We start from the raw sequence: 13000 nt of genomic DNA, 5'->3' as shown, positions 1-13000 counted from the left end.
TATATGGAATTTAGAAAGATGCTAACAATAACCCTGTGTACGAGACAGCAAGAGAGACACTGATGTATAGAACAGTCTTATGGACTCTGTTGCAGAGGGAGAGGGTGGGAAGATTTGGGAGAATGGCATTGAAACATGTATAATATCATGTATGAAACGAGTTGCCAGTCCAGGTTCGATGCACGATACTGGATGCTTGGGGCTGGTGCCCTGGGACAACCCAGAGGGAGGGTATGGGGAGGGAGGAGGGAGGAGGGTTCAGGATGGGGAACACATGTATACCTGTGGTGGATTCATTTTGATATTTGGCAAAACTAACACAATTTGTAAAGTTTAAAAATAAAATAAAATTAAAAAAATATCAGAAGTGTACTTTAATGTGTAGTTTGATTTCCTGAAAGTGTGATACCTTTAAGAAATTTTCTACATTTCAATTTGTCATGGTTTTCCCTAACCCTAGCAAAGTCTCTCTCCTTATGGCAGGCTGGTCTTTTTCTTTTTTTCAGATCAGATCAGTCACTCAGTCGTGTGTGACTCTTTGCGACCCCATGAATCGCAGCACGCCAGGCCTCCCTGTCCATCACCAACTCCTGGAGTTCACTGAGACTCATGTCCATCGAGTCAGCGATGCCATCCAGCCATCTCATCCTCTGTCGTCCCCTTCTCTTCCTGCCCCCAATCCCTCCCAGCATCAGAGTCTTTTCCAATGAGTCAACTCTTCGCATGAGGTGGCCAAAGTACTGGAGTTTCAGCTTTAGCATCATTCCTTCCAAGGAAATCCCAGGGCTGATCTCCTTCAGAATGGACTGGTTGGAGCTCCTTGCAGTCCAAGGGACTCTCAAGAGTCTTCTCCAACACCACAGTTCAAAAGCATCAATTCTTCGGCACTCAGCCTTCTTCACAGTCCAACTCTCACATCCATACATGACCACAGGGAAAACCATAGCCTTGACTAGACGAACCTTTGTTGGCAAAGTAATGTCTCTGCTTTTGAATATGGTGTCTAGGTTGGTCATAACTTTCCTTCCAAGGAGTAAGCGTCTTTTAATTTCATGGCTGCAGTCAACATCTGTAGTGATTTTGGAGCCCAGAAAAATAAAATCTGACACTGTTTCCCAATAAAAATCATACATATTTCATGAAACTGCATGATCAACTGTATTTCAACATACAGAAACAGAGCCCATTGTACTTTAGTAATATAGGTAATATGGCACTTAAGGCTTTTCTTAATTAAAAGCCAAGAATCTTATTTGCATTTCTTTGAAGGAAAAGACTGTAATAAGGACAAAGTATTGGCAAAGTGATGAACCAAACAGAGAGGAAATTCTAATTATAGACTTCAGAATTCAGTTTAAGATGTATATGTATGTCGCTTTATTTTTTTTTTTTACAGTTTTCACATAACTCATTATTTATTTTGGATATATTTCATTTTAAAGTATAGTTAATTTACAGTGTTATGTTAATTTCTGCTATACAGCAAAGGAGTTCGGATATATAGAGAGACATTCTTTTTGAATATTCTTTTCCATTATGGTTATCACAGAATACCGAATATGGTTCCCTGTGCTATACAGTAGGACTTTATTGTTTATCTATTCTGTATATAATAGTTTGCATCTGCTAACCCCACATCCCACTGCATTCCTCCTGCACCTCCTCTCCCTTTTGGCAACCACAGATCTGTTCTCAATGTCTGTGATCCTATTTCATAAATAAATTCATTTGTGTCATTTTTTTGGATTCCACATAGAAGTGATATTTGCCTGTATTTTCTCCCAGTCCATTGGTTGTCTTTTCATTTTGTTTATGGTTTCCTTTGCTGTGCAAAAGCTTATATGTTTGATTGGTTTAGTCGCTAAGTCGTGTCCAACTCTTGCAACCCCATGGACTATAGCCTGCGAGGCTTCTCTGTCCATGGCATTCTCCAGGCAAGAATATTGGAGTGGGTCGCCATTTCCTTCTCCAATATGTTTGATTAGGTATCCTGTTTCTACTTTTGCTTTTACTTCTATTGCCTTGGTTAACTGACATAAGAAAATATTGGTATAGTTTATGTCAGAGAATGTTTTGCCTTTGTTTTCTTCTGGCAGTTTTATGGTTTTGCATCTTATATGTAAGTCTTTAAGTCACTTTAGTTTATTTTTGTGTGTGGTGTCAGGCAGTGTTCTCTTATAACTTCATGAATTTTTATGAGGTTGTGTTCACCTTCCCCAACACAGCTTACTGAAGAGACTGTCTTTTCTCCATTGTATATTCTTGCCTCCTTTGCCCAAGATGAACTGACCATAGATGTGTGGGTTTATTTCTGGGGTCTCTATTCTGTTGCATTGATCTATATGTTTTTGTACCAGTACTCTGTTATTTTGATTACTGTATCTTTATAATATTGTCTAAAGTCTGGGAGGATTATGCCTCCAGCTTTGCTCCTTCTTGGCAGGCCCGCCTTCTTCCTGCTCATGCCTAGACTTGGCAAATACTTCAGGGAGGAAAAAGGCTACCTGTATCTGTTCATCCAGGAAGTGTTTATACCGTTACAGAATTTACTTCTACAACTCTCATACATCTTTTAAAAATATGTGATTTTTAGTTTATTAATTTTTTTCTGGTTCTTATGACAGGAACCATGGTCCACTCCAATGCTTTATGTCTTAACTGGAAGTAGAAATGGCAGAGTTACATTTTATATTCTGTTTATGTGCCCTTCTATTTTAAATTTTCTGATAAAGACAAACTTAATTCTGTTTAGTATTTGTCATGTTTTAGAACCAATATTGTGACTGTTATCAGCTTATAACTGCTTTTGAGATCACCAATAGATATTTCTCTACATGACAAGCTATCTTACTGCTCCCATTCAACTTATCTTTCTTTCCACTTTTAAGGAGAATGTTTTGTTGAGTCAGCATTAGCAACACATTTAATAGACTAACTTCACTTACTACTGGAATCACCATAGTAGATTACTAAAAGCAATGATAATTTTTGTCCTATTATTGTTTAAAGAAATCTTACTATGGTTATTTGCTTAATAAACAAGGATTGTTTTATTAATAAAAGCAACATTTACTGGTCTTAAGAGCCTTCTATTCACCACATCTAGGTTTCTACCAATTCTTGGAATAAATATTTTAACTGCTTATCACTGTAGATCTCATTGTGAGTGAAGTGGAGTACCAGAAATTCTGTGTTTATCCGAAGTTCCAACTTAACTTTCTAATGTGCAAGGCTTTGGGCTAAGATGGAATGGCTTGCAGTAAGCCAGTACTTTGAGTAAAAATAACTTGAAAAGTTGGATTAAAAAATACACTTGAAGGTATAAGAGTTGCAAAGATCTAGAGTCTTCAAAGGTTCTAACATTATCTAGGATAAAAGAATTTATATTGGACTCTAATAAGGATGAATGATGTAATCTTAAGGGTAGCCACTGAAAGACTGAAAAGAGAGTGCAAAACTAATGCATATAAAAAATGGGGAAAATAGAAAAATTCGTCTTTTTGATTAATTTGAAAGAAGAAAAGACAGAAAAAATGGTATAAAAAATAGATAAGACAGAGAAAAAGCAATAGTAATACAGCGGCCATAAGCCCAAATGTATCTGAGCATGCTAGGTCGTATCTGACTTTTTGCAACCCCAGGGACTGCATATTCAAAAGCAGAGACATAACTTTGCTAACAAAGGTTCGTCTAGTCAAGGCTATGGTTTTTCCTGTGGTCATGTATGGATGTGAGAGTTGGACTGTGAAGAAGGCTGAGCGCCAAAGAATTGATGTTTTTGAACTGTGGTGTTGGAGAAGACTCTTGAGAATCCCTTGGACTGCAAGGAGCTCCAACCAGTCCATTCTGAAGGAGATCAGCCCTGGGATTTCCTTGGAAGGAATGATGCTAAAGTTGAAAGTCCAGTACTTTGGCCACCTCATGCGAAGAGTTGACTCATTGGAAAAGACTCTGATGCTGGGAGGGATTGGGGGCAGGAAGAGAAGGGGACGACAGAGGATGAGATGGCTGGATGGCATCACCGACTCGATGCACATGAGTTTGGGTGAACTCCGGGAGTTGGTGATGGACAGGGAGGCCTGGCGTGCTGCGATTCATGGGGTCACAAAGAGTCAGACACGACTGAGCGACTGAACTGAACTGAACCATAGTTGGAAACTCCTGTTTAAGTTTCTGAGGTCATGAACCTCTATAAGGTCATGGACCATGACAATCCTGAAGAGAACAGGTATGATTTTTGTACCCCCAGCTGCTTCATCTCAGAGACTGATCTCTTTTTCACCAAAGGAGGCACTGGCCGAGGCCTAGGCATAGGGACGCAGTCCTTTTTATGATTCACTGCCTTTCAGCAGTGCTTGGTCCGTGTGAAAGAGGAGGGAATCAGAGACAATGGGACCAAAATCCCTCTATATGGGAGCATAGAGGTAGTAAGAAGGTAAGAGCTATAATGAACATTCTCTAGCTGTAGTATACCTCTGATACACACAAAATTATTCAGGAAGCTGACACTGGGTTCTGATGGGCGTTGGCTAACTGGAGGTGCAGGCTGGCTGTCTATCTGTATTCACATGATCTGGTCTTGTTTCTGACTTTTGTAGTCTCAGTAACAGCATTCTGGATCTGACTCTTTGAACTCTTTCAAACATAGTGGTTCACTTAGTTCTACCCTGAAGTGAACCCATTAGCTCTTCCAGAACTGGATGTCCTAACTGCCTCCCATGGCCAGGCTGATGCGTGATCCCAATAAGACATTTCTCTAATCTTGGGATAACAAAAAGATTGAAACATACTGTATGACTGGGCCTCTATAACAGATTTTATGCATTTTAAAGCTATCTTTTATCTGTTCTTTTCCTTTCCCTCTTTCCCTATTGACAGCAAAAGCAAGTTCTTGAAATATTTTTGCTTCAAAAAGATGGTACTGAGGGAATTTCCTGGCTGTGTATGGTTAGAACTTTGTGCTCTCACTGCTGAGGGCCTGGATTCAATCCCTGGTCAGGGAATTAAGATCCCACAAGCTGCACCAGTACTTCCCAAAGGAAAAAAAGAATAAACCAAAAAAACAAAAAGATGGCACTGAGCTTGCAAACCAGACAGCAGTGTTCAGCACCCACCTCTAACAGAAGCCTCTGATGCAGTGCTTGAGTTTGATTGAGTGCATCCCAGGACACTTTCAAGAGTAGCTCCATTTTTTTTAAATTTCGAAAATCTCGTTCTTTCTCTCTCTGCTTACGAGAAAGTTCATCGTGGTAGTTATGCTTGTCAATAAGACAGTTTCGTAAATTGAGATCCAAGATCCCTCTGTTCCAGGTAAAAAGAGAATATGAAAGTGATTTGTCATCAACTGCCCTTTTTCAAGGAAGCATGGTCAGCAGATATGTACAGAACTATTTTCGTGTTAGAATCAAATTTTAAGTAATGCCAAAAGCAATGTGGTTTGCAAGTTCTTGTCAGTGTCACAGTCATAAAAACCCAAATGGAAGAGCAAATTGGCAGAGACAGAAGTTCCTAGTTTCTCTGAAATTTTACTTAAAAATGGGAATTAACACTCTGCTAGAGATTCACATCATGATATTGCTCCTTTTAGGAAAAATATCATGATTACTTCAGAAATGCTGTAATCTACAGGGAAAAAAAAAAATCCTTCAATTATAGCACACTCCAGTGATACAATTTTCCAGAGGTACATTAGATAAACTTAAAAAAAAATACAATAAATTGTGTCCTTAAGATTTGGTCACAAGAAATTGAGGACAATGAAGAATAAAGGATAGAAAAATACTTTGAAATGATTTAATAATATATTTTTATTAATGGTAAAATGATCTAAAATTCTATAAAAATGTTTACTAAGTGAATATAAATCTGTTTGAGATTATTTTGAATCTTAAAATAGAAATCAAAGAAATATTTAGATGACAAAACACATTAATATAACAAACCTTTCAGTTAGTGAACTTGCTTCATTCTCTCTAGTTAATTCTAATAGCTTGACCAATTGGTTATATTCTCGCTCTTTAATTTCAAGTAAGGCCCGTTTGCCTTCAACTTCCTTTATTACATCCTCCTTCTCTTCCATTACAGCATTAATTTTGGTTTCGACTTTCTTTAGGGAATCATTTAGCTCTTTGAGTTCATATTCCAAGACAAGTTTTTTCTTTTCCATTTCTCTGTGGGGATACATACGCACATATATATGTATGTACACAACACATTCACACATACACATTTGCCTTATTTTGAGCCCTGGATGTCTTCACCTGTTTGTACTTTCTAACCAGGCAACAGAAGGTCTAGTCATAAATTCAGAAGTGAGATGAAGACCACAGATGATTGGGACTGAGGGGGTATCTCCACTGAGTGTCACTGAGGGTAAGCATTTGTCCAGCTTCCCTACTTTCTCCCCAGGTCCCCAGCGCTACCATCTCTTGGGATTCAACCCTCATCCTCTGAACTGACCTAAACTTCTCAGCATTGGTACTGGTGGGGCTTGGGTTTTAGAACCACTACTACTGTCTGTCTCTTCTTTCCCCTCTTCTCCAGACTTTTGTATCTCCACTTATATATCTTTTTTGGTTCCTCTAAACTTTGAGAATTTTCTCTGTGATTTCTGCCTCCAATCTACTTTAAATGTGTAGGGGCTTATGCACACAGATAGCTGACAAGTGAAGAATTACTGTTTTTTGGGTTTCAGGCATCTGGCTGGCTGACATATCTAGGCCATGAAATTCTACACAGTTCAAACAACTGATTCCATATGCAGTTCTATTAAAGTCAGTTACTTTCCATAGAGACAAGATTTATATATTAGAAAGAGAATATTGTCCTAAAATTAAGACATAAATAAGTGTTAGGAATGACAGTAATGGGCTGCACTACATTCTTTTAAAGAACTTAATGTGTACAACCTAGAGAGAGCCAAATGCAGATATTTCTAAAATTATCGCAGTAATTTGATATATTCAGTGGCTAATATTCTTGTTTTAGCATGCACACATAACTTGGGGAAGTGTGGGCCGGAGGGATAGAAAATAAAAAACATTAAACCATACACTTTTTTGCGTGTTGTTTTTTCTATCTCTTTTCCAATTTGTACAGGAATGGATTGATGGTGGACCACTTCATCCTAGTAAAGAAATGGAGCCGTGTTAAATTATGTACTCTTAGATGAGAAGCAGTTAAGCAAATTAAATAGAGAGAGAAAGGAGCTACAAGGTGTAGAATTTTTATTATCTGTCCTGTACCCTACAGTGTGCTTTAATTATTCCATTTAATTCTCATAATGATCTTTCAGATGGTCGTGGTTACCATTTGAAAGAGGAGCTAACTGACAGTATCGAATGGTGTGGGTGCTCTGCCCAGGTTCTCTTTATGGAGATACACCCATCCCTCAGAGGTTTTGAAGGCTGGAGAAAGCAATGGCAAGCCACTCCAGTACTCTTGCCTAGAAAATCCCATGGATGGAGGAGTCTGGTGGGCTACAGTCCATGGGGTCACCACCAGTCGGTCGCAACTGGGCGACTTCACTTTCACTTTTCACTTTCACGCAATAGAGAAGGAAATGGCAACCCACTCCAGTGTTCTTGCCTGGAGAATCCCAGGGACGGCAGAGCCTGGTGGGCTGCTGTCTATGGGGTCGCACAGAGTCGGACACGACTGAAGCGACTTAGCAGCAGCAGCAGCAACAGCTTATGCTTGTTCTCTCCACAGCACGCCATGGCTGTGCAGAGTTGCCTTGGCGGCGGGTGGGTGGGTAGGGGGATGGAAGGAAGAGGGGCACAGGCTGTGACTGATGTGGAGGTACAGCAGCCCACCCCTGACTCAGGGTGGAACACCTTCTGTGGTGCGATTCATGATCTGAGTTTCCCATGGGATCAGATTGAAACTAGGGGTCTCCTGAAATCATGTTTTGGCCTGACTTCTTCCGCAGCTCTGTCCTGTTTCCCTCACTCACCTATCGGATTCTCCTTAGAGCTTTACCTCCCTGAATATGCATCTTAATCTCTAAGGCTGAAGCTAAGAGAAGGTAAATGATTTTCCCAAAGTCACATAACTTCTAAGCAGCAAGGCCAAGATCAGAAGCTAACTTTGTCTAACACCGCTTTGCACTATGCTCTGTGGATTCACAGAAGATTCACTTTTAGCCTCAAGAATGGTATGTACATACATGGCAGGGGTTGTGAAAGAGCCCTTTCCCACCTGAGGATCATGCTGGACTTTGGGTCCTAGGGTAGCACAGGGGCTTGAAGACATCCCTGCAGTGTGGTATATTTCTGGGGTCTTGCTCAGTCTTGAGCAGATCTAAATTTTGTGAGGCTAAAACTTGTACAGTTTGGGACTGTACAGTTCTTTTTAAGAGAAAGAATCACAAGTTACAAATGCTAAATTAGGTTCAGGGCCTTGGAGGCGCTTAATGCATGTGAGGGGCTGAAGCTTTAGCTTCACTGGGTTCCTTGTAAATCCATCTCGGCTCAGTGTCCATGTTCTAGGTGGCAGCTGGATATGTCTCGGCTGACTGCTTCATCTCTTAAGGAGGTCAGAGTGAATCCTAATTCTAAGCCAAGGCATCTCAGATGTGTTGCTTTAAAAAATAACTCTGGTTACTTAAATTGTTTCAAGACCTGTTGCAAAATATTTCAAAATGAAATGAATTTTAGTTATTTCTTAAAACACAAATATGTTTTAGGAAAGAGTCAGGCACGACTGAGAGACTGAACTGAACTGAAAACATAAATGTGGGTCTTGTATAATGTTCACAGTGAGAGGGAAGTGAAGTGGAATCAAACAGGCAGACAAGGATAAAGTAGTAACAATATGTAAAGAGGTTAGGACATTTGGTTGCTCTTGAAGGAAGTGATTGTGTTTGTGACACTGCTTTCTAATATTGGAAAATGCTTGACGAGGTCTAGAGAGACCTTTTCTCCCAGTCAGAGCTCCAACTTAGAGTGATGCTACTGAATATTCAAAAATCTTTTGTGAATCCCCAGAGCCCAGGTTTAGTCTGATAGGATCAATCACAACTGCATAACATTTCAGTTTGTGTGTCTGGGTTTTTGTCAAACCTATGTAGTCAATGCAAAAAGTGTAATGACACCCATGCATTTTTATGTCCTTGCAGATCAGTGTTTACATATGTGCGAGTGAAGCAGCACACCTTTAAGGTGACCTGATACTCAAGCAGTTCTTCTAGCTCCTTCTGCTCCTTTAGTAATTGCTTTTGCTTAGATGTCAAATCTTCCCGTAAATTTTTAATTTCTAATTTCTTCTGCATTACTTCCTTACGTAATTCTTCAGTGCTTTCTCTCAATAGTCTCATCTTCTTCTCCATTTCCTTTAAAAGGCATGAAAATCATCAGGTTATACAGAGTCTGAGCAAGGATCTGTTTGGCTAAAAATCAAATTAAAAATTTTACTTACCATTTTAATTATATTTGCTCTGAGCTTCATAAATGATTTCTTACAGAGTTAAATGCAACTTTTGATTTCTGACCTCTTCAATAAATGCATAGCAATTATATGTGTTAAACGTTTTACATTAGATTTGAACTCTTTTTTTTTTTTTAATTAATGCTCTTTTCGGTCTTCCTACATTTTAAATGTTTCCTTTTTTTGAGTTAATGTTTATTTGATACCAAAAAGCATTAGTAAAAATTTCCAGCCTTTTTTTTAGTAGCTTTGTGATTTGACAAATCAGATACAAATAATGTTTGAATATCTAGGTTATGGTTAGTCTGAGTCACACATGAGAATTAAAGATTAGGGAGTTCATATTTGGAATGTCTCTAGTCCTTGACATTCCTTAATCCTCCACTCTCATTAATACTACTTCTCTAACTCATGCACAGTCTCCTCAAATGCCCTCTGCCTCAGACTCCTAACAGGGCTTTGACTGTTTCCCGTGACTGATTATCTGAGAAGTGTTTAACTTATGAGAGAGAAGCCTTCTTGTACTCAGGAGGGCCACACGTTACTAATGACTAAGGGGAAGGATCCACTTAGCCTTCTCTGGCCTTTCTGCATATGGCTTTCTTCCACTGCTGTTCTGGAGGGTAAAATTGGTGAGTGATCCTATGATCTGAAACTAAAATTCAAAATACTTTTTCCCATAGAATCTCTGTGGTGGTTAGGAATACTTATATGATAGTATATAATATATACATATATGCATATGTATACATTCTTACATTCATATATAATATGATGTATATTTATACTCATATGTGTAATAGTATCTTACTCTATGTTTAACAAGTTTTTGTGCCTTGGAATTAAACCACCAACAACATACTTTTTTAATAAAACCATTCAGAAGGTGTAGTGCAGTCCCATTTACTGTGATGTGTGCTGATTCTTCCATTTACTTTCTATGATAGATTGCAAAAGAAAGGGACATAATTCCTCCTAATCTTGTTTGCACACCTCTTTGCAGTATGGCTGTGTCATGTTTAGATGTAGGAGGACCTCTGCCCCTTGATTCCAGATGTGGCACTATGACTTGCTTGGACCAATGTGATGTTACCAACAGTGATTTCAGCAAAGGCTCAAAACCTGCTTGTGTTGAGGTTTGCCCTTTCTTGAGACTATTTGTCTCTTTCTTGAGACCGGAAACCCTTCCATCATCATGAGACTAACCAGTGACGTGTGACCTTAGACCAACTACACCGAAATGACTGACATACAAATGAAGCCATCCTACCCCAACTGAGCCAGCTCAGGCTAGAAGAATTCACAACTGTTGAAAATGAGAAATGGCTGTTGTTTTAAACTAGTACGTTTTAGGGAAGTTTGTTAGGCATGAATTACTAAGTGATACATCTGTATAAAAATTTCTTATAGTCAGCTTGAGACATTCAGGAAGCTAAAAGAGTAATAACTATAGCAAAAATAATGTTTTTAAGTGCCAACCATAGAATCCTTTTTTCTTCTGAAAACAAAGCAGATATTGTCCAACCAAACACAACCTAAATTAGATGCCAAGTAGCTAAATCCTGTAATAGGCACACTTATGCTTACTGCAGAAGTTATACAGGTATTGCTTTCATCATCATCCATAGTTAAGACTTCTGGGTCTTTCAAATGTTTCAGGATATGGTTTCTGTGATAAACATTAATATTTATCAAAAAGGTTGTTTCAATCCAGCTGTATTTAACAAAAGTCTAGATCATCTAAGACTTACTCCTGGCTTAGGTATCTTCTCAAATTCCTTTAGTATGAGGTTTTTTTCTTCCACTAAGCTGCAAAAAAAAAAAAAAATCAACTTTGACAAAGTACAAAAAAGTAAAGTATTTGCACCGTAATAATTTTCTACTTTCTCTTCTCAGGATGCACTCTCAGGTGTGTTTGTCAGCCTGGTGTCCATCCTTGGTGATGGCTTTACTGACTCCCACAGGTTCATGTAGGGGCTTCCTCTCCAGTCCTCCCTAACACTGTACACACACCCATCAAAGGAGTTCTCTCACCACATTGTAACTGCTTGGGATCACGACCTCCCCTCCAGACTCAGGTTCCTTCCAGGCAGGCTCTGGGCTTTTTATTTATATTATTTACAAGAAACTAGTACCTGTCTGGAGAAGGCAATGGCACCCCACTCCAATACTCTTGCCTGGAAAATCCCATGGACGGAGGAGCCTGGTGGGCTACAGTCCATGGGGTTGCTAAGAGTCGGACACAACTGAGCGACTTCACTTTCACTTTTCACTTTCATGCACTGGAGAAGGAAATGGTAACCCACTCTGGTGTTCTTGCCTGGAGAATCCCGGGGACGGGGGAGCTGGGTGGGCTGCCCTCTATGGGGTCGCACAGAGTCGGACACGACTGAAGTGACTTAGCAGCAGCAGCAGCAGTACCTGTCTGGATTACTGATACAGCCTTTACTGGTTCCATCTAATTAGAAGATCCCACTAGCCAGAAGGTCTAAAGAGACATGCATACCAGGTTTGTTTTTATGAAACTATATTTGCAATAAGTAAATTGAAGGTTTTTGCAATAACTGTGCGCCACACAGAATTTTATAGGTTAGTTGTGTGGACTGTAGGCTGAAGCTGAATTTCTTCAGAGTTTTGAATACTTATACCTTTCCTTTTAGAAAGAAAGAAAGTGTGCGACCTCATGGACTGTCACCTGCCAGGCTCCTCTGTCCATTGAATTCTCCAGGCAAGAATACTGGAGTGGATAGCCATTCCCTTCTCCAGGGGATCTTCCCAACTCAGTGATCAAACCTACGTCTCCCGCATTGCAGGCCAATTCTTTACCATCCGAGCCACCAGGGAAGCCCTTTCCTTATAGAGCTTGTGTATTCAGTTCAGTTCAGTCACTCAGTCGCGTCTGACTCTTTGCGACCACATGGACTGCAGCATGCCAGGCCTCTCTGTCCATCCCCAACTCCCAGACTTTACTCAAACTCATGTCCATTGAGTTGGTGATGACATCCAACCATCTCATGCTCTCAACGTGTGTATATACTGCTATTTTACTTCCAAGCTGTTGATCCTGCACCTCAGCTGTGTTGCCACCAGGGGGTAATAGTGTGCTGCCATCGCTGGGTTGCAAAGCCCACCTGAGTGTCCCTGAATTTCAAAATGGTGACATGAGACTCTCCCACAAGATAAGACTTAGTCTCTTCTTTGAATGCAAAATGTTTTTTTATCTTGAGAAAATGTAAAATGGCTAATCCTTTTAAACATTTTAAATTAATTAAATTTCAATCATACATTTTCCCCTTTTTCATTAAGAAACATTGAAACTGAGAAGTGAGGCACCTCTTCCAAAGTCACCAGTCAAGGCTAAACTGACTTTCAAACTCAGCTCTATCCACCTCCAAGGCACTGTTCAGTATCAAGCTATACCTGGAATACACTATTATTGAAATATTCCACTGTTTTTTAGAATTTAGATTGCTTTAGATTTTTGCTTTTATAAATAATAATAGGCATCTTCATGCATTGTCTTTTTTCTTGTTTTGGATTCTCATTTTTGTGGGGCATTACTGGGATAAGAAAA

The 13000-nt window shown here is 39.5% G+C and overlaps 1 protein-coding gene across 2 annotated transcripts in view; it reads right to left on the bottom strand.

Moving 5' to 3' along the window:
• Positions 1-13000, bottom strand: part of CCDC146 (coiled-coil domain containing 146) — a 141943-nt gene that overhangs the window by 26713 nt on the left and 102230 nt on the right. For both annotated transcript variants that reach the window (XM_010848088.1, XM_010848090.1), the window contains exons 5-9: positions 11178-11235; positions 9155-9331; positions 7053-7126; positions 5943-6170; positions 5115-5301 (exon numbers count right to left, since the gene is read on the bottom strand). In XM_010848088.1, coding sequence (XP_010846390.1) covers positions 5115-5301; positions 5943-6170; positions 7053-7126; positions 9155-9331; positions 11178-11235 — 724 coding nt within the window. The remainder of the gene's footprint in view (positions 1-5114; positions 5302-5942; positions 6171-7052; positions 7127-9154; positions 9332-11177; positions 11236-13000) is intronic.

This window comes from Bison bison, unplaced genomic scaffold (assembly GCF_000754665.1).
Source record: "Bison bison bison isolate TAMUID 2011002044 unplaced genomic scaffold, Bison_UMD1.0 scf7180017864260, whole genome shotgun sequence".
NCBI classification, from domain to species: domain Eukaryota; kingdom Metazoa; phylum Chordata; class Mammalia; order Artiodactyla; family Bovidae; genus Bison; species Bison bison.
This window is presented reverse-complemented; position numbering and strand designations above follow the sequence as displayed.